Source organism: Polychytrium aggregatum (genome assembly GCF_025602895.1).
Source record: "Polychytrium aggregatum strain JEL109 chromosome Unknown BJ171scaffold_14, whole genome shotgun sequence".
Classification (NCBI taxonomy): Eukaryota; Fungi; Chytridiomycota; class Chytridiomycetes; order Polychytriales; genus Polychytrium; species Polychytrium aggregatum.
The window spans coordinates 506,329-530,067 of record NW_026516216.1 but is presented as its reverse complement, the minus strand read 5'-3'; the positions used below and the strand labels follow the sequence as shown (position 1 = coordinate 530,067).

Genomic DNA, 23,739 nt, shown 5'->3' with positions numbered 1-23,739 from the left:
CCGTCCGCAGTCAGGGCAGCCACTCGACCCTCAGACCGCCGAGGTGGTGGTCGCCATCGAGGGCATGACCTGCCAGGTGCGTTTTGCGATCCTGGGGCAGTGGAGAGTGGCTGCGGCCTCCCCGAGAGCCATGTTGGCCTGATGGCAGGCGTTTGGACGTCGGAAGAGTCTATCTGGGTCGGCTGCATCAACAGAGCCCGACTCCAGGCCCTCGCCAACGTCGGCGGCATCGGCGGTTCGCAGCCTTTCTGGAAGGCAGCTCGGGCTCCTGTTGCGACTATACTCCCCTGACCTATCTGTTTGCCAAATCTCACTCCCGCCACAACGCAGTCGTGCGTCAAAACGATCACATCCATTCTGCTCGCAAAGCCCGAAATCCAAAGCGCCGATATTGACCTGGCATCCGAGCGCGGCCGCATCAAGTATATGCCGGATGTATGCTCGCCCGAAGACATTGTCGATGCTATCGAGTCGTGTGGGTTTGACGCCCGCCTGGTCAACGACTCAGGTCACACCCCTGCAGCGGCCTCGCAGGCAACCATCGCAGCCGAGATATCGGTTGAGGGAATGACATGCCAGGTACAGTATCGACATCCGAGACAGCGCCGACCCATTTTGCGAGGGCCGATTGCGCCCAGTGCCCGTAATAATCGGACTGGTGCGCATATAGTGGGACTGGTGCGCATAGTGCGACTGATGCACATATAGTGGCCCAGTGCTGACAGCATCCTACCTCTTTGCCTATCCACGTCCTTGGCGCTGCTCCGATCTCGCTCTCTGCGTGATGTGCCGGGTCCTTACCGTTGTTGGTTGACCTCGATTTGTAGTCGTGCGTCCAAACCATCACCGCAGTGGTGTCCCAGATCCCGGGCGTGCAGACAGTCATCGTCTCGCTCGAGAACAACCTCGCCTCGGTGACACTTGACTCTTCCTTGACTAGTGCCCAGGCCGTCATCGATGCGATCGAGGACTGTGGCTTTGAGGCCAAGCCCAAGGAGACTGGGGCACCAACACAGACGACCCCAAAGCCAGCCCCTGCCGTCCGGCATGCACCGAGCTCCTCGACTCTCCACGAATCCTTTGTCATCGACATGTCCAATGCCAAGGCCAACGAGGAGCTGGTCAACCTCCAGGTGCGCGGCATGACCTGCGCCAGCTGCGTCATGCGCATCGAGGACCACCTCAAGCTACTCCCCGGCATCATCGAGTGCCGAGTTGCGCTGCTCTCGGAGCGCGCACAGGTGAAATTCGACACCAGTCTTGCCACTGCATCGGTGGTCGAGGACGCGATCAATGAAATCGGCTTCGAGGCGACGATCATTGTCCAAAACGCGGCCGGAAGCGTGGACCTGCGCATCCTTGGAATGACATGCGCCAGCTGCTCCGGAAAGATTGAGCGGGAAATCTCAAAGCTGCCGGGCATCAAGTCTATAGCAGTCAATCTCCTGGGCCAGAGCGGCCACGTCGAGTTTGACAAGAGTGTCGTTGGCGTGCGCACCATTGCCGAGAAGATCGAGGAGCTCGGTTTCAGCGTCCTCACGGCGGACTTTGAGACCAATGCGCAGATCGAGTCCCTGGAGCGCACCCAGGAAATCCAAGAATGGCGGAGAGCCTTCTGGCGGTCCTGTGCCTTTGCCCTCCCGGTCTCCATCATCTCGATGGTGCTGCCCAGGGTCACGCCGGAGATTATCAAGTATCCCATCCTCGGCTGCAGCGCAGGCAACCTGGTGATGCTGATCCTCACCATCCCGGTGCAGTTTGGCATTGGCCAGCGATTCTACCGGGCGGCCTACAAGGCCGTCTCCCACAATACCTACACCATGGATGTGCTCATTACCCTGGGCACCTCGATCGCCTTTGCGTATTCCGCGCTGTCCATGTTCTTTGGGGCACTGCGGAACACGCCTGACGAGCCCGTGTTTTTCGAAACGTCGACGACCCTGATCACCTTTATTTTGCTGGGCCGGTACCTCGAAAATCTGGCCAAAGGCCGGACCTCCAGCGCCCTCAGCAAGCTCATGTCGCTCACGCCGCGCAATGCTCTCCTCCTCGCCCAGGATAGCAAGACCGGCGTTTGGTCTGAGCGAGAGATTCCAAACGAGTACATCCAAGTCGGCGACACGCTCAAGGTCCTCCCGGGCGAGCGCATCCCCACCGACGGCACGATCGAGTTTGGACAGTCGAGCGTCGACGAGTCGCTGATTACGGGCGAGCCCGTTCCGATCCGAAAGAAGATCGGCGACAGTGTCATCGGCGGCACGGTCAATGGAATGGGCCTGCTTCACATCCGAGCAACCCGTGTTGGGTCCGACACGGCTCTGTCGCAGATCATCAAGCTGGTCAACCAGGCCCAGACCTCCAAGGCCCCGATCCAAAACATTGCCGACCAGGTGGCGGGCTACTTTGTGCCTGTCGTCATCGGCCTCGGCGTGGTGACGCTCGTGTTCTGGTACATGTGCATGAGCATGATGCACTGGGTCCCCGGAGCCTTCCCGCTGAACTCGTCACCGATGGTGATTGCCTTGAACCTGTCGATTTCGGTGATCGTAGTGGCCTGCCCGTGTGCCCTGGGATTGGCCACCCCTACGGCCGTCATGGTCGGAACGGGCGTGGGTGCGCACCACGGCATCCTGATCAAGGGCGGCGGGCCTCTGGAAGTCACTCACCGAGTGACCAAGATCATCTTCGACAAGACGGGCACACTGACCTGGGGCAAGCTCTGTGTTGTGGCCCACCGTATCTTCATGTCGACCCAGGACGACAAGTCCAAGTTCATGGGCGATCCGCGGTTCTTTGGCATCATTGGAGCAGCCGAGTCCGGCAGCGAGCACCCCGTGGGCAAGTCGATCGCTCAGCATGGCAAGGAGTATCTGCACATCACCAACTATCAAAACAGCCACGAAATCGAAGACGTGGAGGCCGTGCCTGGCCTCGGCATCCAGTGCACTGTCAAGGTCAAGGGCACGGTCGAGGAGCGTGTCCGCGTCCGGATCGGCAACGAGGCCTTCATGCGCCAATCCGGAATCACCATGGTTCCGGAGAGCATTGAGAGCATGGAGTACCACGAAGGCATGGGCCGGACGGTCGTCTTTGTGTCGTTCGACGACCGGCTGACGGGTCTCGTGGCGCTCTCGGATGCAGTCCGCCCCGAGGCCATCACGGCGGTCAAGGCGCTGCAGAAGATGGGGATCCAGGTGGCCATGGTAACGGGCGACCAGGCCTTGACGGCCAACGTCATTGCGCGCGAATGCGGCATCACCGAGGTCCACGCGGGCATCTCCCCAGCTGGCAAGAAGAACATTGTCGAGAAGTTCCAGACACAGGACGGGTTTGTCGTCGCCATGGTTGGCGACGGTGTGAATGACTCTGCAAGTTTGGCCCAGGCCGACCTCGGCATTGCCGTCTATGGCGGAACAGATGTGGCTCTGGAGGCCGCCAGCATTGTGCTGATGCGCCCGGACCTGACAGATGTTGTGACGGCCCTGGACCTGGGCCGGGTCATCTTCAAGCGCATCAAGGTTAACTTTTTGTGGGCAACGATCTAGTGAGTATCAGCCCAGCACAGAAATACGCCGATGCTGGTGGGTGCGCCCAGGAGTATCTCTAGCAGTGCGAGGCGCCGTACGCAACCGTTCTAACTGCAGCGCTATTGCTTCTAGCAACATCCTGATGATCCCCTGGGCTATGGGCGTAACCCTCCCCTTCCGTAAGTAGCTCAGCTGCAGCTGTCGCCCCTGGTTTCTCTGTCCGATACTCAAGGATGGTAGCTTGAATTACGGCTGGAGGCCCAGCTGGATCGCATAACGGAGCAAATCGTGGCTGGCTGCTGACTCGCCTTCTCGCTTCGCTTGCTACTTTTGATTCGCAGACGGGCCCCCGCTGCACCCGATGGTCGCGGGCATGGCCATGTCGCTGTCGTCGGTGAGCGTCGTGATCTCGTCGCTGCTGCTGAAGCGATACCGCCGACCACGATTCGACCGCGAGGGCAACGTTGTCTCGCACGACGAGCCCATCGAGGAAGAAGATGAAGAAATCATGACCCTGAACAGCGCCTTTGGTGACGGTGAGGAAGATGGCCTCGACGATGACGACGACGACGACGAGAACCAGCTGATTCCAGGAGGCATTCCCATGGTGCCAACCAAGCCCGTCCTGGTGCCTCAAGACGACATGCCGGCTCGACGCCGCACCAAGCCCTCGGGCCGCAGCAACCAGCACCAAGGCGGATGGAGGAACCTGAGCTGGATCAGCCGCGCAAGGGGCTGGCTGCAGGGCAACAGATATGGCAAGCTTGCAAATGTGGAGCAATAATCGGTGCAGCTCCTTCTATCGTTTCTCCCTCTCTTCCCCTTTCCTCTTCATGTGCTTGTGCCGTCGTCGGCTTATTGTCGGTGCGATTGATCCTCAAAGAGGCAAATGCCAGCCTTGCATGGCCCTTGCGCGAACCACAAGACACCCTGGTGTCTGGAGCCATCGCAGCGACAATTCAGCAGTAATCATTACAAGACCACCCCGCTGCTGCCACCTATCGTCGGTGGTAATATCTGTCTTGGGAAGCACGGGTCTTGAATACACGTGGTCGATTTCCGCGAACGATGACGCTGCGATTCTCGGGGTGAGGATTTGGAGCGGCGCAAGGACGGGCCGACAAGGCATTTCGAAGGTGTGACCTAGATTTTATTCGATGAGGTAGACTTGCGGATGACAGAAGAGCAGGCGTGGATGCGATCGATTGTATGGAGCTTGAAAGAAACATGGACAGAGTAACAAAGAATGTGAAAGAAAGTCGTCGATCGCGACTGCAACGGTAGCAGCGGCAGACATGACAGTGATAGCGACATCGATGGGGGGAGACAGTTGCGACACGGGAGACTGTCCCGACAGATGTGGTCGCTTCTCACGACGTGCTTGTGCGAAGGCGATGAGGCACTCGGGACCGCGATGGAGAGGAAACAGATGTGTGTTGAGGGAGAGAAAGAGAGAGGGACAGCAGCCGAGGCAGATCATTTATTGCGAGCGGCCTTGGCGATGCGGGTGCTGGTCCTGGACAGGGCCACGAGCAACGCCAGCATTGCCAGAAGCAGTATCAGAAGAAACCCGATTGAGAGCTTCAGCAGCATCGACAAGGCCGAGGCTTCGACCCAGAAGGACCACAGGAGGAACGACAGCGGTGGGATCCGATTCAACTGAGACAGATTGCTGCTGCTGGCGAGCACCCAGGCTCGCTCGGCGAAATCAAACACATAGGAACGGAAACTCGGCACCCGGTAGGCCGGATACTCTTGGACGAGAGCACCGTGGTAGTTGCGGGGCCGGAAGGTCGCAAAGCCCTCAAAGTGAGTGGGAACCAGCGGGAAGAGATCGGCGGCTCGGTACTGCCACGGAGACTTGCACTGCCAGACGACGGCCGATGATCCAAAGGGTCCTTGCGGTGAGGGATGGACGGGGGCCAGCCCAGTGATGTCCATGAAATAGCCGGTACGGGTGTCGATAACGCGGGCGTCGATGACATTGGGGTTGCCAGGGTATGTGGTTCGGTCGTGGAAGTGCGGATTGACGTCGAGCAGGATGAAGGGGGCGATCATGGTCATGTTGAAGGGCACCAGGCGCACCAGCTCGGAGGCCTTCATCTGGATGTCGATGTCGTCGTCAAAGGGCATGATTTTCTGGCCCCAAAACCAGCCGAGCAGAGAGCCGTGGGCAACCCAGTGCTCGATCTGGTGCTGCTGGGCAAAGCGGGACCAGGCCTCGAAGACGGCGTGGAGGCTGGAGAGGCAGTGGCGGCGGATCAGCTCCTCGCTTCCGTTGAAGGACTCTTCGACGTCCTGGGCATAGCGCCGATCGGCATGAAACCGATCGCTGGATTCGTGGAAATACTTGGGCTCTGGGATGGGGGGCGCCGGCCGCAGCAGAGACGAATCGAGCGGGAGAGCATCCCCGACGAAGCGACCCCGCAGCGACCGCAGCGCAACGAAGAGGAGCAGCGTGGCCGGGACAAGCACACAGGCCAGGAAAACGAGCCTGGACCGGGCACGGGGGAAGACCATGGACCACAGATGCTATTGGGTGACGAGGCGAGGTGGTGTGTTCAGCACGGGCACTCTTCCATGATCGAGCGGATAAACGTGCAGCCCTGAAAAAGCGAAGGAATCGGCAGGTCGGCGGGGGACCGAGGGAATATATGGGGGTGGCAAGCCGATCAGGGAGCGAACGGTGGAAGCAGCGAAGCGTTCGGCTGGGAGGGAGCTGGAAGCAAGCAGCCAGGGACGACGGATAGTGCCCTGGGTGTACCGAGCAAGCAGGGCAAGGACCAGAGCAAGACTGGGTTGCACCCTTGTGCCTGTGGATGCAGGGATTGGCCAAGGGCCAAGGGAGGAGCCACGACGGCCGGGGGCGTGTATGTGCGCACACGGCCGCGTGTTGTTTGAGGGCGTGTGGCTGGGCGAATGCTGCGGGATCGATGCGAGGGATGAAATGCGAGGGATGCGATGTGAGGGATGCGATGTGAGGGATGCGATGTGATGCGATGCGAGGGATGCGATGCGAGGGATTGGATGCGAAACATCCAGAGGGAGTGCAATCGATGGACATGTTCCGGCTGGAATGGACGGGTCTTGTCCACCCCGAGCAAACAAAAGCATGCAATGACAAGCAACCACAAGCAACGACAAGCAACGACAAGCAACCACAAGCAACCACAGGCAACGGGTTGCTGTGCAGCTTGGCAAGGCCGGTATCGCCCAAAAGAGCGTGCGCAGCAGCCAAATTGCGCGCCACACGGGCTGCCGTTTGCGGAAGGCGCCTGCAAGGAAAAGCGGAAAGGGCGGGGTCACGGTCTGGCCGGATTGGGCGAGCGGCGGCTGGGTGGGCCCTGTGGCAACGCCATTCCCGAGAGGGACAGGCCGTTTGGCCGCGGAATTCTCGGCTGGCGACAGAACGAAAGGGACAGCATGTGCCTGGGTTGTCACTTCCATCAGTCGTTGCCTGTTGGTTTCGGGGAGCACGGTCCTGAATACACCCAGTCAGTCTCCTGTGGCGACAATCGGCCAGCATCGATGGGGTGCATGGGATCCAGAAAGTGACAACTCTGGCTGGGAATAGGGTGTCCCGTTTCGTTTTAGGTTGGCTGCTCGCCGAGCCAGTCGGCCCCCTCGATGAGATCGGCGATTGTCGACGTGCATGAGCAGGCATCGGGCAGGCATTGGGCAGGCATGCACCAGCACCCACTGGGATCCATGGTCGTGCGGGCGGAGCCGTCGGGACCTGGTCTTGGCCGCTGCGGCCCTCTGCGATCGGCAGAACAAGTGCATCGGCCATGCGTATCCATCAACCGATGTGCATCCTGGATGGATACATATTTCTCTTCAGACTCATATTCTTCTTCAGCCTCATCTTCTTCATCAGACTCATATTCTTCTTCCCTTTCGATGTATACTCCCCTTTCGATGCATACTCCCCTTTCGATGCACATCTTTCTATCCATCCGTCCACCAGCACCCACTGAGCTGATGGCGCTTCGGGAGCATCGAGCACCGCCCTCTGCTTGATGCACCTCTCGTCCGTCTCAGCTTCCGCCCCCACGTCCGTCTTCATCCACCCCCCCCGGTTCGAAGATGAACCCACCCTGCGTGCGTGCGTCCATGCTTGCACTGCTCCTCCTCCGCCGCCGCAGGAATCTTTCGTCTTGCCTGGTCCGTTGTCGCCCTTGGCCAGCCCGTATCTGCGACCGCTCAAACCATCAAATCATCCATGGTCTCCCCAACGACTCTCGCCTTCCACCCACAGGCCTGCCCCCAACAGCCCGCCGTGCCTCCCCATTGGCTGTGTGCGTGTTGTTGGCCAGCAGAACCGGCCGTCGGCAGCCAAGCCCTGCGGCGGACTCTGGCTCACGCGACCCTCCCCATCACCGACGCAAGCGCAGCCCATGGCCGCTCTTATCGCCGAGACATGCACTGCCAGCCCCACCCCGCTGGCTCGCCGCAGCTCCGCCCACCCCCCAGCGCTATAAAACCCGCAAGCCGACCCCCCTTGCTGTTCGCCTGCATCTCTCCCGAACAGCCTTTCGCGATCTGCATCCCCTGCAGCCCGACCGTGCCGGCATTAGTATCCCCACTTCCCTGCCCAATAAATACCGCTGTCTGCCGCTGAGTAGCCTCCTCATCCTCATGGATATCAACCCCCCCGTTGTCCAGCCCGCAAATCTGCGGCGCTACTCCGAAACCCAAACCGTCGTCACCATCAACCCCAAGCCACGCAGCCTCAAGGAACTCTTCTTGAAGCAGCAGAACAGAGAGAGGCATCCGTCCCATAAAAATATCCAGAAAGAGCTGGAACTCGAGTATCTCGATGAAGATCACACTGTCGCCCATGGCGTCCACAGGAGATCGCTGAGACGCAGTCGCTCAACGGTACAGTCTCGCTTTTCATCCTTTTTCATCGTGCTGGTTCGGATGGGCCGTCCGTCTGGGTGCGATCTGGCTGGGGGCTCCGCTATCCTGATTTTGCCTCGGAGCCGCCCCTGGTGGTCGGGCCACCGATTATTACCAATCGCTCTCAAGCGAGTCGTATTGGGTAAACTGACGCAGCCATATCGCTCTGTTATCGCCGCTGTTCCTGCTGTCAGTCCTGTTTGCTGACATCAGGTGCCAAGACTGCAACCAATCTGCCGCCCGAGGACACCATCATGCGCCGACGCCGCGGATCCCTCGACGACAGAACCCCTGGAAAGCCCCGCAAACTTCTCGTTGATGTCGAGGAGACCCAAAGTGCGTGCCCTTGCGGTGCTCCCGCAGTATACTCTCCGCACACTACTCTGTCCCGCCTCGCTCTCTTTCGCCTCTGCACACCCATCCATTCGCTCGCTCATTCACCCGTCTCTCGGTCACATCGACCGTCCACCACCGGTCCTGCGCAACGGGATCGATTCGTTTACTCACCTCGTCTCCTCGACAAACCACGTATTCTAGGACTGATCCTCCACCAGGAAGACACCGATGGAGATTTCCAGATCACCGTCTTCGACAAGGGTCCCAAGAGCTTCCCGGTCGGAACAGCCAACTCGAATGGCTTCAAGAAATACGAGATCCGCGGCACCTATATGCTGTCGAATCTGCTCCAGGAGCTTGCCATTGCCGCCGATTACGGCCGCAGACTCATCGTCATCAACGAGGACCGCCTGAGCGAGAACCCTGTCGATCGACTTAGCCGCCTTATCAAGTACCATTTTTGGGACAGTTTGACCCGCCGCATCGATGCCGATGGTATAGTATCTCGACTAGTTTGCTTTCCGGCCCTTTTGGTCTTTGGGCTGCGCAACACCAGTTGCCATCATGACCCATATAACCCGTGCCAATTTCAGCGCACAGACTCATGTGTCGCGAGTCATGGCCAACATGCGACCTCCTGAATAACCACGGGTCGATGTGCCATGCTCTATTCAAAGGTCTAGAGGCAATCTGTGCCGACTCCAAGAACCGCGGACCTGACCAACGCAACCGTGTCTTTGTCCCGTATCACGACCAACTTGCCTTGGAGTACTACGCTCAGGTTGCCAAGGACCGCCCCCACTTGCGCTTGGATGTGGTTCGTCTCCCTGAGATCATCACACCTCAATACGTCAAGACCCTCAACCACCACCCCGGTATTCTCTCGCTTGGTCTGCGCGAAACAACCGACCACGCCACACATAAGAAGACCATCCGTGGAACCCCTTTTGTCGTGCCCGGTGGCCGCTTCAACGAGATGTACGGCTGGGACAGCTACTTTGAGGCCCTGGGCCTACTCGTCGACGGCCGTACTGAGCTGGCCCGCGGCATGGTCGAGAACTTTTGCTACGAGATCGAGCACTACGGCAAGATCCTCAACGCCAACCGCTCCTACTATCTGACGAGATCACAGCCACCGTTCTTGACGGACATGATCATCCAGGTCTATGCCGCCCTCAGCAACAAACCCGAGTGGGGCCCCGCTCGCCGGCAGTCTTGGATGCACAACGGTATCCGCGCCAGTATCAAGGAGCTCTTCAGTGTGTGGCTGGCTCCTCCGCGTCTGGACGAAGCTACCGGTCTGGTCAAGTACCACCCCGAGGGTATCGGCATGCCCCCCGAGACAGAGAGCTCGCACTTTGATCACATCCTTGCGCCGTACTGCAAGAAGCACGGACTGGATCCAGACGTTCCCGAAGACATGGAGCACATCAAGCGAATGTACTCTTCGGGCCACATCAAGGAGCCCGAACTGGACGAGTACTTTATCCATGATCGCGCAGGCAAGTGTTTGCCCGCAGGTCGTTGGGCTTGGATCACGGGCGGCTGCCGCGATCATCATCAAATCTCGACGACAAAGTGCGTTCATAGTATTGACCAACAGCTTCTCTGGGCCGCCCATGAATACAGTTCGAGAAAGCGGCCATGATACCACGTACCGCTTCGAAGGCCGGTGTGCAAGTCTGGCAACCATCGACTTGAACAGCTTGTTGTACAAATACGAGACAGATCTCTACGACCTGATCGCCAAGCATTGTGGTGGAAGGTTCGTTGTGGACTGCCAATGTCGCTCACTCGCCTTATGCTGCCCGCTACAACGGTCAAAGATCACCTCAGTGTACTTACCAAACGGCAATGTTTGCCTTGTTCCCACGCTGCATATGTCCCATGTCCCCAATCCCCAATCCCCACGATTGCGGACTCTGGCGTTTCAACCATTGCAAACACACGCATCCCGGTCTTAGCTTCACGGTGAAGGTCCGTCGCGGGCCCGAGGATGCTTACTTGAACGGGCTCAAGGTCTGGGTCATGCTCCTCAAGACTGAGGGAATCGACAGCATGCTCGGTGGCGACGAGGGCAATGTCTGGAACACACGGTGGGCCAAGGGCATCATGGTCTATGACAATGATGAGTCCTCCTCGTCCACACCCACGTCCACACCCACGTCTACGACGAACGGGAGCCGTTCGGCCGGCGTCAAGCACAAGCCCTCATTTGGCGACAGATTCACCGAGATCAATTCATTCACCCCAAAGATCAAGACGATCAAGGGGGCCGACTATGTCGAATTGACGATCCCGGCGCAGCTCTTCCGACAGCTTGCCCAGCGAACGCAGCACCAGGTGCACAAGTACCTTTGGAACCCAAAAGAGAAGATGTTCTTTGACTGGGACTGCAAGCGCGGCGAGCAGTCCACCTACGAGACATGCACGACCCTCTGGGCTCTGTGGTCGGGTCTGGCCACCGCCCAGCAGGCCAAGCAGATGGTTCCTGTGGCCCTGAGCCACTTTGAAGTGACCGGTGGCCTAGTGTCGGGCACGGAACTATCGCGGGGTGCGATTGGACTGTCCCGACCAAACCGCCAGTGGGACTTTCCCTTTGGCTGGGCTCCCCACCAGATGATCGCCTGGGAGGGCCTCAAGAACTATGGCTTCATGCCGGAGGCACGACGGATTGCCTACCGCTGGCTGTATACGATCACCAAGAGTTTTGTCGACTTTAACGGCGTTGTCCCGGAGAAGTTTGACATTGTCAACATGACCCACAAAGTCAACGTCGAATACGGCAACGTCGGCGCGGACTTCAAGTTTGTGGTTCGTGAGGGATTTGGGTGGATGAATGCCAGCTACCAGGTAAGCACTCGATCTCAACTCTGCCAAAGCACACGATAGAGCGCGGTTGTGATATGGATGTGCACTAATCACCGAACCGGCAATGATCATTGCCTCCTCTGATCAACTGACAATCAGGTTGGGCAAACGTACCTCACCAAGAACATGAGGCGTGCCCTCGGAGCACTGATACCACCTCAGGAGCTGTTTGACCGCTCCGGAGAGGCAGTCAAGTCTCATCCCAGCGTCTGTACGTATGCCCTGCGGTGCAAGAGCCGTAATCTCCTGTGAATACCAGTCGTAGACTTGCGGCGTAGCTCGCCCAAATCTGGGCTGCATGCAAACTCTGTGCCAGTACTGACTCTGTCGTCCCCCCATTATGTCGCCTGACGCCGTAACCCGACATGTTCCAGGGAAGCAAAGGAACTCCTTCGACAGCCTCGAGAGGGTCCTCAGCCACTACCAAGAGCCCACTTCCAACAACAACTGCGTGCTCCAGTAGTCCCAAGCTGGTCCGACTTGCTTGTGCAGAGCGGGAGGAGTGCAGGACAAGCAGCACCACGATGGAGCCAAATGGCTGCGCGAGTACAGGAGCAAGAGTGAGGGATATTACGATGCAGTATTTATCCAGTGCCTATATATGTATACAGTCATTCCAGAGATAAACGGGGCAGTGTCCCTCTTTCTCTGACACGGGAGGCCTGAAGCTTGCTGAGCTTCCGCAGGACCCAGTGCGGGCAGACCGTGGGAATGTGCTCCGGTCTCCGTTGGTTTGAGAATACATCTTAGTCGATCCCCTATCATCGCGGTGTGGAAGTGTAGTGGACGCATTCGACCATCCGGACAGGTCGGTGAATCTTAAAGACTCATCCCCCCAAACTCCTCCATCAGCATCTCGGCCGACTCGCCGTCGTCCGACGGAGCCTGGATGCTCCCGGCTTGCGCTCGCTTGGCCGCCTCGCGCTCTCGGCGCAGCTGTTCCTTTTCTTGATCCGTCTTCCGCAGTACCAAAGCAACGGCGGACACCTCGGCGTCGATGCGCTCCAGGATCAGACGATGATAGTCGTCGGGCGACTGGCATTCTGGGGCGCTCTCGTCGATGCCAAAGGTGCGCTTGCGCCCGATGATCGCCACGTTCTTGGTGCTGGGGATACGCAAGTGCTCCTTCTCGGGGATGTACCCGCACACCCGCTCGCAAAAGTCGACGACATGCTCGAGATAGCTATGGTAGCGGCCTTTGGAGATGTCGGTGTGGGTGAAGCGGATGCCCGAGAGCTCGTGGAAGCAGCATGGAATGATCACGAATCTAGTCCCCCGTCCAGGGAGTGGTAATGGAACGGGAGGTAATGACGGAGCGCGGGGATGGGATGGGACGTGGTGGTTGGTTCAGTTCATGATGCCTCCAAGTCCGGGGACGAGAGGCTCATGCAATAAGGTCATCGCTGAGTGGGAGCAGCGCTTACCTTGTGTCATATCCCGACCGTGCAGCAAAGATGGGAATCCAGAGCGTCAGCTCATCTTCGTGCATCGACCAGCACCGGCGGATGCCATTACATTAGTGGCGGTGGTGATCCAGAGATGGATTAGAACAGCAGCACTGATGTGTTTGGAATATAGACAGAAGCCGGGCCACTGCCGGCAGCATCCGGAGCCACAGCAAGTACTCCTGAGAGCTCCCACAACGAGCTCGCCTATGCCGGCGCCCGCTCGTACCTGGGTGATTTCCGATGATCCAGTCGACGCCTGGATAGGTCGTTTCTTTCGGGTGGATGACCTGGGCCGTCAGCTTCGTCTTGGCATCAAACATCTTCCAGAGCTTGCGGGAAGCCATATCGATGCCGTGCCCGGAATATCCTTCCTCGGTCAGGATGTGGACCAAGAGCCCGTTGCCGCACCCGACATCCACAAAGGTTTGCTTCCTGTAGTTTGTAGTGGCGGTAGCCCTAATCAGCACCTCCTCATCATCAACGAGCCATCTCAGCCATCCCAACGATGCACCCCTTCCCACAACAAGACCGTACCTTTGGAGACCCAGCTCCTGCTGCTCGTTCTCCCAGATGACAATCAGCCACGCCGCTATGGCAACGTCCTCGAACACATGCTTGCGAGGATCCGTTTCCTCGGGCCACTTGTCGACCCATCCGATGTATTTGTCCTTGAGACACTGGTACTTGTCCTGGAATGCAATCTTGGGTGCAATGACATCGTGGTGGACTCGCTTCTCGTATCCGGCAGCAGTCCCCCGCATGAACTTGAAAAGTGCCTTGAGCAGCACTGTCCACACCCGTTGCTGCGACGACGGCCAAGGACAGGGAGCGGAGGCAGCAGGAAGAGAAAGAGAGAGGACGAAAAAGCGTGGTGGAAGGAACCCTGTTGACAAAATGGATCACATTTGCATGTCGGCATCGTCGGCATGGATTGCTTGCTGCGGCGCTGGGAGGATTTGTGCTTACCATCTTAACGTTGGCAAGAGGAGCGTCGTCGTGCTCAAAGGGAACGATGCAGACGCTCAGCCGTCCAGAGCGGCCGTCGTCCTCGGAGCCGGGTTCCAAGACATATGCAAACTTGCGGACCTGGAAATGGTCGCCCATCGACCGCAGACCAAAGTCAGAGTCGCTTGACCCAGGATGCCAGAGCCAGCTCCGTCGCAACTGCATACCTTTGGGCAAAAGTACGGCAGATCCTGTTCTTCCCAAGGCCCGTCGAATACCGGGATGTGCTCGGCCCAGCAAACTGCGTCATGGCAACCGGCTGCGTCAGCGCAGATCGATGGCGCTCGTGCCAACCGCTCAGTCGTCTCCGGAGCCCAGAGCAGATGATCAAACGGCAGTGTGCTGCATCGGATCGCACTGCATCGCACCGCATAACCACTGCCATAGACTCTGGCAGTCGGCTTGGTCTATCTGCGGCACGGGCTCACTCACCTCCCTCGGGGTCCTCAAGCGAGACAACGTCCTGGACCATCGGGATGTCGATCTTGGCCCGTTTGGGCATCAGCCTGCGGCGGATCCGTTTGAGGACTGGGTGCTCGGATTCGATCTGTTCGCTCAAGATCTCGGCACGCAGGATGTGGACGATGACATATTGCGGCTCGGCAGTCCACAAATCCTGGAGAGGCCAAGATTGAGGCCGGGTCGTCAATGCAGATGTAGGGGCAGTACGGATGTGTTGCCGTCAAGAATGGATTGCGAGCAGCAACACGATATATGATAGAGGGTGGGACTTGCAAGCCGCTTGCATCAGGTTTGGACGGGGAGTGGCCCTTCCCTTTGCACACATTCTCTCTCGCCAATCTGCATCGAATTCTGGCTGGATTGCTGGTGCTGTTGCTTACGATCACAGTCCAAAAGTGCTCGGGTGCAAAGGGGCATTCGCATGTCACCGAGGTGACCCAGGAGATGCCGTCCCGCACCCGGACCGAGTCGACGGGGTACTCTGGGGTGCAGATGTCCATCTTGCTGGGTGCCTGGGCAGATCCCGACCGAAGAAGCGATTGGGGTTTGGGTTGATTCCGCAAAACCGCACGCTTGACCCGTATCGGGCTTTCAATTCGGCGTGGCTGCTTGGCCCGCCTTTGTCGCTGGCGAATGCCGTGCTTCAGAAGCAATGAAATGAAACGGAGCACCGAGCTCTTTGATCAATAGCCAATGGTTGCGGCCTCGTAGCATTATGCTGGCCTGTTGGATGGATGGGGGTGTATCCAGGACCGACCCAAAATGGTGTCCCAGAACCTCACAAGCACTGCGGCGGCTCGAAGCAGTACATACAAAACGGATCAGAAATGTATTCGGTAAAGCGAGATAATTAAATACAAAGAAATGCGGCTGGATCGTGGAATCGCAATCGATAGAAGCGGCGTCGCTACCAGGGTCGCTCTGCTGGGTAGGCTTGAGTCATGACAGAACTGCCGCTGGCGGCGAAACTGGGCAATGGCAGGATGGCACCTTCGCTGTGCGGTTATCGAGGGCCCACGCTCCTACCACTCCTCCGACGAAAAATGCTGGTCGTATACAGGGATGATGTCGATCGGGCCGCCTTCGCTCTTGAGGTAGACCTGATACTTGTGCGCGGGGTCGACGGCCTGTGGCATTGTTGTTTAGATGAATGGTGATGGACACGACTGGCACGGCCATAGATACCACACCCTCCTCGGGTGGTATTTGACGTGGCTGCTCGGCGTATGAAAGGACTATCCGCATCCGCAACGGCCACTCTCACACCATCGCCCCTCGCTGCCAACGAGTACCGAGGATGGTGTCGACATGCGTGGCATACCTCTTCGGGATCTGGGACCTCGAGACGGGTTCCAGGGGGGGCTTTGACTGCTATCATGATGCTGCCGCGCAGGTACTCAAGGCTGTTGAGGTCGGAGGGTGTGACGTAGAGGAAGGGCGAGTTGAGGGTCGAGAACAGATCCTGCAGCTCCTGCTCCGACTCCTGTCTCGTGACTTCGATTTGGGCCAGGTGCTTTGTCAGTTCCTCCTCCTCTATCTTGAGCTGGCGATAAGCCTCAATTTCTGGCCCATCGTCGAGATCAGAAGGGCTGGCGGGCGGATCCCTTTGGAGCGCGGGCAATCAAACAAACCATCAGCGTTTGCACTCGGCGAAAGCCAGCAGCAGCCACTCCGCAATGTGAAGCTCAGCTCTCCACAGCAGCAGCAGCAGCGACAGAGAATCGTGGATCAAACCCCCATGCGACTTTCTCCGGGTCGCTTCGAGCAGTAGCGCAATCTAGAGGCCCCCGACTCACCTCCACTTGACCTGATTCTTGAGATTCTTCTCGACAAGCGAGATGCCTTCGAGCACATTGGTGATGTCGTAGATTCTGCGCTTTTGCACTCCCAAAAACCCTGCTGCCTTGTTGAGGTCCAGGACTCCGTCTTCAGAACGCCGGAGGCACTCGACGAAGCGCTTGGTGAGGAGCGTCAACGACGAGTCTACTCGCTTGTCGCCTGCAAGCGTGGGAAAGCGCCAGGCTCAGTTACTCTGCCGCACGCCATGACATCGGTCCAGGCATGAGAAGCATCGGCGAGCGGACCTACCGGAAGAAAGGGGGTGTTTTCGACCACGTTCCTCGACTGGACAGGGCGGATCGATTCGAATGTTAGCTGCCGCTAAAGGGCTGGCGATTGGAAACCAGAGAGACTTCGATGCTGCGTGTGCGATACCCACATGCCATATCCTGACCGTCGTCGTCATCATCATCATCGTTGTTATCTGACACAGATGGGTTGCGGGGAGGGTTCTTGCGTTTCTGTAGATCAAAGGTTCGCAGCGATGCATGGGTGTTCAATGGCAGCGATCTGCACCGCTATGTGCAAGCTGCCTCGGCCCAGCTGATCGATCTCCTGCATGATGCGTCGCGCTCACCTTTGCCGAGCTGCTCATCCCTGGCGACGATCAGTGGGGCGTTAACGCATTAAACGGTCAGCGAAAGCTGAGTGTGTGCAGATTTTCGGAAGCACCTTGCAGTGATTGCCGCATGCGAAACGGGTTTGTGCAGCGTCCTCGCCTCTGCGAATCTGGCGTGCACGCAGCGGGCCATGGGACCAACAACGCTGCAAAGCGGACTGAAATACGAGCACCGCTGGGACACCAGGCAAGCTCGGCCGGACACACCACCTGCGGGCTCGGTTGATCGTCGGCTAGTCATTCTACGATTTACGGAAGAGGGAGGCAGATTGGTGGCGGCTGCTGCGGACTCTGCTGGTTGATCGCCGGAAACCGATGGCCAGTCCGTTTGATTGCTGAAGCCCGATGGTCGGTCGGTGTGATCGCCGGAGAGCTGCCCCCTTGCTCGGTAGTCAAAGATCGGTGCAGGCGGTTGGAGGCCCAGGGTCGTCTCGGCCAGACAGGGCCCGCCCAAGGCCGCTGGGGTCATCCTGGCGGTAAAAAGCCGCCCGGTCGGGCCTGGCGTTGGCCGCAGCGACAGGCGGAGTTTTGCTCGCTGCGCAGCACACAGGACAGCCCGCCAAGGGCTGCGCGACGGACGACAGACAGCCAAAGGTCAGCCGAGGTCAGTCGAGGCCAGCCGTGGACAGATGCAGCCGCCCAGGGCAGGCGACGCCGGTGGGCAGCGCTGTCGGGTGTGTCTGCAGCGACAGCAGACGGGGGCGGCTCCATTGGACCATGTGCGGCTGGCAGCCCGGGTCGATCAGGGTGATCGGCCTCGTGCGATTGCAGGCCCCACGACAGGGGTCCGTTGCCGGCCAATCCGCTCTGGGCGACAAGTCCGCTCAAGCCAAACATCAAGCCCCAGATATTCCGGCGCTCGAGAGGGCAGCGAGTGCCCCGCCAGCAATTACTGTCTTGGCAAACTCGCCTGATCAAGGACATTGTTGATCGCGAATAGCCCCGCAAGGTTGCTCTCGACGCATCGAGATGGCCACGGGAGCGAAGCCGATGCGGCCTTGCAAGCCCTCTGTGCCTGTCCGGTGCCCTCGGTTTGGCAATGTGACATCTGTTGACGGGACGGAATTGGGTTGTCGGCTCATGAAGATTTCGCTTGGTCCGGAGGGGCACCATTACGGTTAGCTTTGTTGCCAACACTGCCGCCGTAAGCGGTAGAAGATGGCAGGATGGCAGGATGGGCATAGTCTGCTCTGGCAGCGGGACGATCGAAGGTTGGCGATCGTTGCGAGCGCCTTCTGCATGTCGGTCAATAGCGGTCTGGGACTTGGCGGCCGCACGAGGCACATTGTGCACAAAAATCACCGTCCATTACCGGCTGGCCCTTGAAGTGGCTGTACTGCCCAAAACAACACTCCACCAGACTCCAGCCCACATGCCCCCGGTCCTGTGCCTGCAGCAGCGAAAGGGCATTGTTCGAGCCAAACCTATTCTCCGAGACTCCAGGCGACTCTCGGTCGCTGCTATTACAAATTCAGCAAAGCTCTTGGGGCTCAAACCGACCGATAGTGTGGCACGGGGGGGTCAACGCCCGATGTGATTGTACCGCCGACTGCCGGCTTAAATAGAGGACGGCCGATCCACGGAGACGCCGTCGGCGCTGCCATCCGCTTGGTGCCTGCCTTCGGTCCCCCATCAGCCCTGTCTTCTATCCAGATCAGAGCAAAAGCGCACCCCTCCTGTTCCTCGACGCAGACCCCTCGTGTGCCTCATCGCCCCCCCCTCCATCGCTCTCCGTCGCATCCATCCACCCACCCACCCGCCTGCCCAGCCGCTCCCCATTCCATCACCTCTTCCTCCTCGCAACCAGAGGGGCCATGGATCCTTGGGAGGGCCAGTCCTATGTCACGGTTCTTGGAGTGATCCAAGACATCCATGCCTCTATTCGATTTGTGCTGAGCTCGCTGCCGACGCCCGAAGCCATCCAGCGACTCAGGGAGATTCTGAGAGAGTCCTTTGACAAATGCAAGTCTGTTTCCGAATTAATGGGGCCGTCCAGCCCCGATGGTCCAGAGCCGCTCGATGATGGCCAGACACAGGTCATGTCCTACGTTGTCGACTCGCTTCTCGTTCTTCTCGAAACGTCGTCTGTCGAGCTCGACCGGTGCAGCGACTTTGTCGCCTCGCTCCACAGCTATATCTCGTACGCCGACCCGATCGATCGAGACAACCAAACATTCTTCCGGCACCGTCTTGACGAATCGTCTGGCAGCTCATCATCCGCGGGACAGTCTCACTCAAGCACGTCGTATCTGCCGGACCAGCACCGGGGCGGTCCACATGTGCACCACCATGAGCTCCAGCCTCGCGATCCTGCTGCCGCAGGGTCAATGTCGGTGGGTATCGTCACCCTATCGAGCATTTGCCTTTGCGCATGCACGTCGTCTGGCATTCTGCATCCACGGTCGTCTCGCTCCACTCCCCACACTACACCATCCCACCATTTCACCATTCCACTCGACAGCTCCTGTTCTCAGCATGCCGGCGACCGCCACACATATCTGACACTCTGTGATCTGCTTCTTGCTTCCGCCCGTCTGTCCGCCCGTCTGCTCGGCCTGCAATATCCCCCAAACGCCAACGCCCGGCTGCAGCCGTCTCCACCCAACCAGTCCAGTCGAATGACTCGGCACCCGCCAACAAGAGCCGCCTCCGCCTACCATCAAACTGGCACGGGTGTCTGCCTTCCCGACCGGACAGATCATCCCCAGCACAATCCGCCGGACGTGGCTCTGCCACCGAGAGCTGCCCGAGCTCTCGAACAGCGACGCAGCTCGTTTGATCTCTCTGACGACCACTCGGCGACGGCGGCGTCCCACGGCAGAGACCACACCGATGTCCCGCGCCAGAGCATGGTGGAGGACAGCCCGTCGCCTCAGAGGACCACTGGATCCGTTAACCAGAAAACCGCAGATGATGTCGCCGCAGACGCTGGCCCGCAAGCCGGCTGGTCCGAGGCAAGTCTGCACAGAAGCTTTGACAGGCCGGCAAGGGCAGTCGGCGATTTGGGCTTTCGAGGCGGAGGCTCTGTGGGTCCGGACGAGTCGAGGCGGGGAGTTTGGCAGGGCGATGCTGTGTTTGGCAGGACTTGTCTGCGGCGCCTCGCCTTTTTTTGGCGTGGTGATCGACAACAGGCTCGCTTTTTGGCAGGAGCAGCCCAATCAACCCTCGTCCCCTCATAGACCAATGCGAGCCCGTTGCAACCCACCCCTCCCCGTGGCGTTGGTTGGTGCAGCCCGCCCTGACCCGATCACTCTGTTTCCGCCCGCACTCCGACTCACAGCATGCTGCGGGCCATCCGCCAACCTCCGAGAGCAGCGGCGCTCTCACCGCGCCATTCTCAGGCAAGCCGTTTCATCCGCTTATCCGTTGGATCTGTTTGCCGCTGGATCAGCCTACCGTTGCATCTGTTTGTTGTCGAATCAGCCTCCTGTTGGATCGGCCTGTGGCAGCGTGGGCCTGCATGACTCTGCTCTCTCGATCCTCGCAGCCGCCCCTCGCACGGATGCACCGCTGAATCGCTCGCTGAATCGTCCGTTGATTCTCACTGCTCAGGACCCGCCGATGTTCCTCGGCATCGTGGGCCACACTTTGGCCGCCTGGACACCGATGAACCAGACATGCCACAGTTTGCAAATGTAAGCGACGGCATTCCCTTCTCGGTGGCGACTCGTCGAGTCCTAAACCCAGACACATCCTCGTTGCCATGCACACTCGATAAGCACGCAGCAACGGAGGTATCGGATGCAGCGACTTGTGCAGACAGCCAGACGCCGGGAATGCATGTGCGGCCGCTTGGATCGATGTCACGTTCTCACCAAAGCGATCTTGGACCAGCAGCAGATGCCGAGGCATCGCCTCGATCAGTCGCCGCCAGCAGATCCTCGCCCCCGGAGCCCGTTCCCTCCAGCCGATCCGTCACTGCTCCGTCCAGCCTTCCCATCGCCTCGCCCCCATCTCTATCCCCACCAGCAACCGCATCCCTTCCCTGGCCCTTTTGCTCCTCCTCTATCTCATCCGGCGTACCCTCCCCGGCCTCACCCATTCGCTTATCCCCATCTCCCGCATCCTCACTCCCACCCGCAACTCCAATCTCATGCACACGCTCATCCCCCCAGCACCTTCCCAGTGCAGTCGTCATCAACATCGCCATATTATCAGGGCGATATTTCGGAATCGCATGCTGATGCGAGCACTAGCCACTCTCAGCTGCCGAGCTCCAAGCACTATCTCGACAGCCCCGCCCTGGCTATGGCCCCGCCTCCACATCCACCTCCAGCCGCGCTTGGGTCGCATCGTGGCCCGGATTTTCAGCACGGGCGGATTGCGTCGGATTCTCGGCTGCCATCTGATTTGTTTGACCCGGGCAACCCCTCGTTAGATGAATCGATCGCCTCCTCCAGCGGGCATCATCCGGCCGATGCGGCGACAGGTAGTGACAACGTTGGAAGCGCACCGGGCTCCTCTGGTGCCTCAAAATCGTCGGACAAGCGGTTCCGGCCGAGACCCAATTTCGCAAAGCCCATTAAAAACATTCTGGTCCAGTGGATCGAGGAGCACCACCAGTTCCCCTACCCGACCATGAGCGAAAAGGAAGAGTTGATGCGGCGGACGGGACTCGACATGCATCGGCTGAACAAGTGAGTCTCGCATGCTGCGGCTGATGTGCAGATGAAACTGCGACTGTTGGACAGCATGTCCTTATTTGGCGCAGAGTTCCCCTCGTAGCAATTGATTCGTTTGCAATACGATTGCAGCCGATCGTTCAGGCAGCAGTCACTATCGATCTCACAGATCACACTGACCCCACCGACCCCACTGGCTCTACTAACTGCCCTGGCTTTCTGGCATTTCGGTCGTCGCATTGCGCCTTTCGACGCTGCCTGGTTAGTTGGTTCATCAACGCCCGCCGCAGGGTCCTGACCCCACCAACGCAGAAGCATCGCAAGTTCATTCCTTTCTTTTTGAAGGAAAAGAAGCCCAGAGGCTCGGCCCGCGACGATGTTCCGCCAGGCGAGATGGGTGAAGCCGTGGCCGGCCCGAGTAGGATTGGATCAACATCCAGGGGCATTATGCCTCCCAGCACGGCCTTTGGCGACTCGGACCGACCCACACTCCACCTTCCGAACCCGCCGTTCAACGGCGGTGTCTCGAGGGCCGGCCCTCTGGCCAGCGCATATCTTGGCAGGCAGTCCTATCCGCAGCCCCCAATAGGCTCAGCGGCCCCCAGAGCTCCCGCCGTCCCCGCCGTCCCGGCAAGTGTCCCAGCAAGTGTCCCGGCAAATGTCCCAGCAAATGTCCCAGCAAATGTCCCAGCAAATGTCCCGGGCATCGGGGTGCAACCTGCGAACACGCCGAGAATGTCCATCGATACCTCTGCGACACTCCAGGCCTCTGTTGACCCAAGCCCAGCCTTATCAGGATCGCGCATCACGCCAGTCGATGCCGCAGACCCGCAGGTTCCAGTCGAAAGATATCAACCCAGCGCCGCGGATCCACCAGGCGTCCTGTCCGCCAGCAAGAGAACGAGGGAGACACCAGAGACAGAGGAACCTGACTCGGATCGGCTGAGAGTCTCACCGGGCCTGCCCAGGATCAAACACAGGAAAGGTAGGCTTTCGTGAAACTGATGCGGAACAATGCCTCGCTCGTGGCGTATACTTGCGAGTGTGATCTGGCCGCGTGTGATAGCGGAGAGACCTTCATCGGGTCCCCGTATTCCCGCCTCGGCTGGCGCTGCTGTGTCGCCTCCTTCACCCTAGAGTGGATTGGCCTTTGATGATCAGTCCTCCGTAACACCTCCGCTCGCAGAGGAGCCCTGTCCCTAAAGCCACTCGGACGCTTTGTTCCTTTGCAATCCTCTCCAGATCCCGAGTCTTAGCGAGGTTGCTTGATTCTCGCCTCTGTCCTCGAGAATGTGCTTCACACGGCACACTTTTACCCTCCACATCAATACCCATTGTACTTTCTTCCCCGTCCCTCCCATCGCCACCCCCCTTCTCCCATCACCACCCCTCCCCACCTGTTTGTCAGGCATTTAGTCCTGCAGTACTCACGCTTTTGGATCGGTATGCTTCTAGCAAAGTAATTTAGACACCAAGTTTGCACCTCCTTGCATATGCTTTCCTTGCTTTCTTTCCATTCTCTTTGAACAACTGGATAAACGAAGAAACGAATGGGCGAACGACCGGCCAAACGAATGAACGAACAAACTCACGAACTCACGAACTCACGAACTCACGGACGGACGGATGAACGGACGGACGAACACAAATGGATAAGGCAGAAGAAAATACATTCATACACCAACATATACAAAGCCACAAGGAACCTGCTCCCACTCAGCTCCAAAAATCTCCAGAACTCTCCGGTGTACATGACTGACAGAAATATATCACTCCAAATCTTCCCGCTCCACTGGCCGTGCTGATTGTCCCCGAGCGAGTCAAATCATGGATATTATTACTTGAATAGCCGAGGACGCCGTCGCGAGGCCGTAATTTGCGATGCAAGAGGGGTGTATCCACGATACCAGGGAGAAGGGTGTATTCACGGTACCAAGGACCAACAGAAGTGTGTGACCTCATGGGATACGCTCTCCGGTCTCGATGAAACTGCTAACGATCGAGTCATTGGAGCGGGGAAGGAGGGCCTCAGTAGAACCGATGAGGACGAGAGTGGATCAGGACGGACAATCATCAAGGCAAGCACAGGTTTCGACACAACAAAATCA

The 23,739-nt window shown here is 58.7% G+C and overlaps 8 protein-coding genes across 8 annotated transcripts; 4 read left to right on the top strand and 4 right to left on the bottom strand.

Moving 5' to 3' along the window:
- Nucleotides 1–84: 84 nt before the first annotated feature.
- On the top strand, nt 85–4,567 carry BJ171DRAFT_63278 (uncharacterized protein). The gene is made up of 4 exons (XM_053115656.1): nt 85–579; nt 828–3,544; nt 3,660–3,706; nt 3,869–4,567. Exons 1-4 carry the CDS (start codon nt 427–429, stop codon nt 4,309–4,311), a joined length of 3,360 nt encoding a protein of 1,119 aa, XP_052967678.1. The 5' UTR covers nt 85–426; the 3' UTR covers nt 4,312–4,567.
- Nucleotides 4,568–4,966: 399 nt separating this feature from the next.
- On the bottom strand, nt 4,967–6,013 carry BJ171DRAFT_500874 (uncharacterized protein). The gene has a single exon (XM_053110618.1). The coding sequence runs from the start codon at nt 5,658–5,660 to the stop codon at nt 5,004–5,006; it is 657 nt and encodes a 218-aa protein (XP_052967677.1). The 5' UTR covers nt 5,661–6,013; the 3' UTR covers nt 4,967–5,003.
- A 2,670-nt stretch (nt 6,014–8,683) lies between these two features.
- On the top strand, nt 8,684–12,099 carry BJ171DRAFT_558424 (trehalase-domain-containing protein; the record flags this gene model as incomplete). The annotated part of the gene is made up of 8 exons (XM_053113152.1): nt 8,684–8,765; nt 8,967–9,260; nt 9,443–10,267; nt 10,395–10,530; nt 10,602; nt 11,085–11,618; nt 11,736–11,847; nt 12,011–12,099. The coding sequence occupies 8 exons, from the start codon at nt 8,684–8,686 to the stop codon at nt 12,097–12,099; spliced, it is 2,073 nt and encodes a 690-aa protein (XP_052967676.1).
- A 259-nt stretch (nt 12,100–12,358) lies between these two features.
- Nucleotides 12,359–15,065, bottom strand: BJ171DRAFT_63243 (uncharacterized protein). The gene is made up of 8 exons (XM_053115652.1): nt 14,932–15,065; nt 14,522–14,705; nt 14,257–14,330; nt 14,051–14,170; nt 13,619–13,887; nt 13,311–13,516; nt 13,061–13,115; nt 12,359–12,903 (listed from the first exon to the last, which is right to left on the bottom strand). Exons 1-8 carry the CDS (start codon nt 15,049–15,051, stop codon nt 12,456–12,458), a joined length of 1,476 nt encoding a protein of 491 aa, XP_052967675.1. The 5' UTR covers nt 15,052–15,065; the 3' UTR covers nt 12,359–12,455.
- A 188-nt stretch (nt 15,066–15,253) lies between these two features.
- BJ171DRAFT_63231 (transcription factor E2F1) lies at nt 15,254–16,938 on the bottom strand. Its single transcript, XM_053115650.1, has 5 exons — nt 16,770–16,938; nt 16,640–16,675; nt 16,348–16,549; nt 15,873–16,155; nt 15,254–15,678 (listed from the first exon to the last, which is right to left on the bottom strand). Exons 1-5 carry the CDS (start codon nt 16,774–16,776, stop codon nt 15,574–15,576), a joined length of 633 nt encoding a protein of 210 aa, XP_052967674.1. The 5' UTR covers nt 16,777–16,938; the 3' UTR covers nt 15,254–15,573.
- A 37-nt stretch (nt 16,939–16,975) lies between these two features.
- BJ171DRAFT_63225 (uncharacterized protein) lies at nt 16,976–18,012 on the bottom strand. The gene is made up of 2 exons (XM_053115648.1): nt 17,920–18,012; nt 16,976–17,575 (listed from the first exon to the last, which is right to left on the bottom strand). Exons 1-2 carry the CDS (start codon nt 17,931–17,933, stop codon nt 17,017–17,019), a joined length of 573 nt encoding a protein of 190 aa, XP_052967673.1. The 5' UTR covers nt 17,934–18,012; the 3' UTR covers nt 16,976–17,016.
- A 601-nt stretch (nt 18,013–18,613) lies between these two features.
- On the top strand, nt 18,614–20,302 carry BJ171DRAFT_63210 (uncharacterized protein). The gene is made up of 2 exons (XM_053115643.1): nt 18,614–19,342; nt 19,601–20,302. The coding sequence occupies exons 1-2, from the start codon at nt 18,824–18,826 to the stop codon at nt 20,186–20,188; spliced, it is 1,107 nt and encodes a 368-aa protein (XP_052967672.1). The 5' UTR covers nt 18,614–18,823; the 3' UTR covers nt 20,189–20,302.
- A 51-nt stretch (nt 20,303–20,353) lies between these two features.
- On the top strand, nt 20,354–23,034 carry BJ171DRAFT_63207 (uncharacterized protein). The gene is made up of 4 exons (XM_053115641.1): nt 20,354–20,644; nt 20,850–21,646; nt 21,898–22,616; nt 22,874–23,034. The coding sequence occupies exons 1-4, from the start codon at nt 20,627–20,629 to the stop codon at nt 22,885–22,887; spliced, it is 1,548 nt and encodes a 515-aa protein (XP_052967671.1). The 5' UTR covers nt 20,354–20,626; the 3' UTR covers nt 22,888–23,034.
- Nucleotides 23,035–23,739: the final 705 nt, after the last annotated feature.

What these genes read in the sequence shown, in the direction of transcription:
- BJ171DRAFT_63210 (XM_053115643.1), top strand. Translation starts at nt 18,824, where the DNA reads ATGGATCCTTGGGAGGGCCAGTCCTATGTCACGGTTCTTGGAGTGATC. An exon ending in CTGCCGCAGGGTCAATGTCG is followed by an intron (nt 19,343 to 19,600) that starts GTGGGTATCGTC and finishes GCCCGGCTGCAG; the next exon opens with CCGTCTCCACCCAACCAGTC.
- BJ171DRAFT_63243 (XM_053115652.1), bottom strand. Translation starts at nt 15,051, where the DNA reads ATGGACATCTGCACCCCAGAGTACCCCGTCGACTCGGTCCGGGTGCGG. An exon ending in AGCACTTTTGGACTGTGATC is followed by an intron (nt 14,706 to 14,931) that starts GTAAGCAACAGC and finishes TGGCCTCTCCAG; the next exon opens with GATTTGTGGACTGCCGAGCC. An exon ending in GCTTGAGGACCCCGAGGGAG is followed by an intron (nt 14,331 to 14,521) that starts GTGAGTGAGCCC and finishes GCCATGACGCAG; the next exon opens with TTTGCTGGGCCGAGCACATC.
- BJ171DRAFT_500874 (XM_053110618.1), bottom strand. Translation starts at nt 5,660, where the DNA reads ATGCCCTTTGACGACGACATCGACATCCAGATGAAGGCCTCCGAGCTG.
- BJ171DRAFT_63207 (XM_053115641.1), top strand. An exon ending in GACATGCATCGGCTGAACAA is followed by an intron (nt 21,647 to 21,897) that starts GTGAGTCTCGCA and finishes CTGCCTGGTTAG; the next exon opens with TTGGTTCATCAACGCCCGCC.
- BJ171DRAFT_63278 (XM_053115656.1), top strand. Translation starts at nt 427, where the DNA reads ATGCCGGATGTATGCTCGCCCGAAGACATTGTCGATGCTATCGAGTCG. An exon ending in TTGAGGGAATGACATGCCAG is followed by an intron (nt 580 to 827) that starts GTACAGTATCGA and finishes CTCGATTTGTAG; the next exon opens with TCGTGCGTCCAAACCATCAC. An exon ending in GGGCGTAACCCTCCCCTTCC is followed by an intron (nt 3,707 to 3,868) that starts GTAAGTAGCTCA and finishes TTTGATTCGCAG; the next exon opens with ACGGGCCCCCGCTGCACCCG.
- BJ171DRAFT_63231 (XM_053115650.1), bottom strand. An exon ending in AAAACACCCCCTTTCTTCCG is followed by an intron (nt 16,550 to 16,639) that starts GTAGGTCCGCTC and finishes CCACGCTTGCAG; the next exon opens with GCGACAAGCGAGTAGACTCG. An exon ending in AAGAATCAGGTCAAGTGGAG is followed by an intron (nt 16,156 to 16,347) that starts GTGAGTCGGGGG and finishes CGCGCTCCAAAG; the next exon opens with GGATCCGCCCGCCAGCCCTT.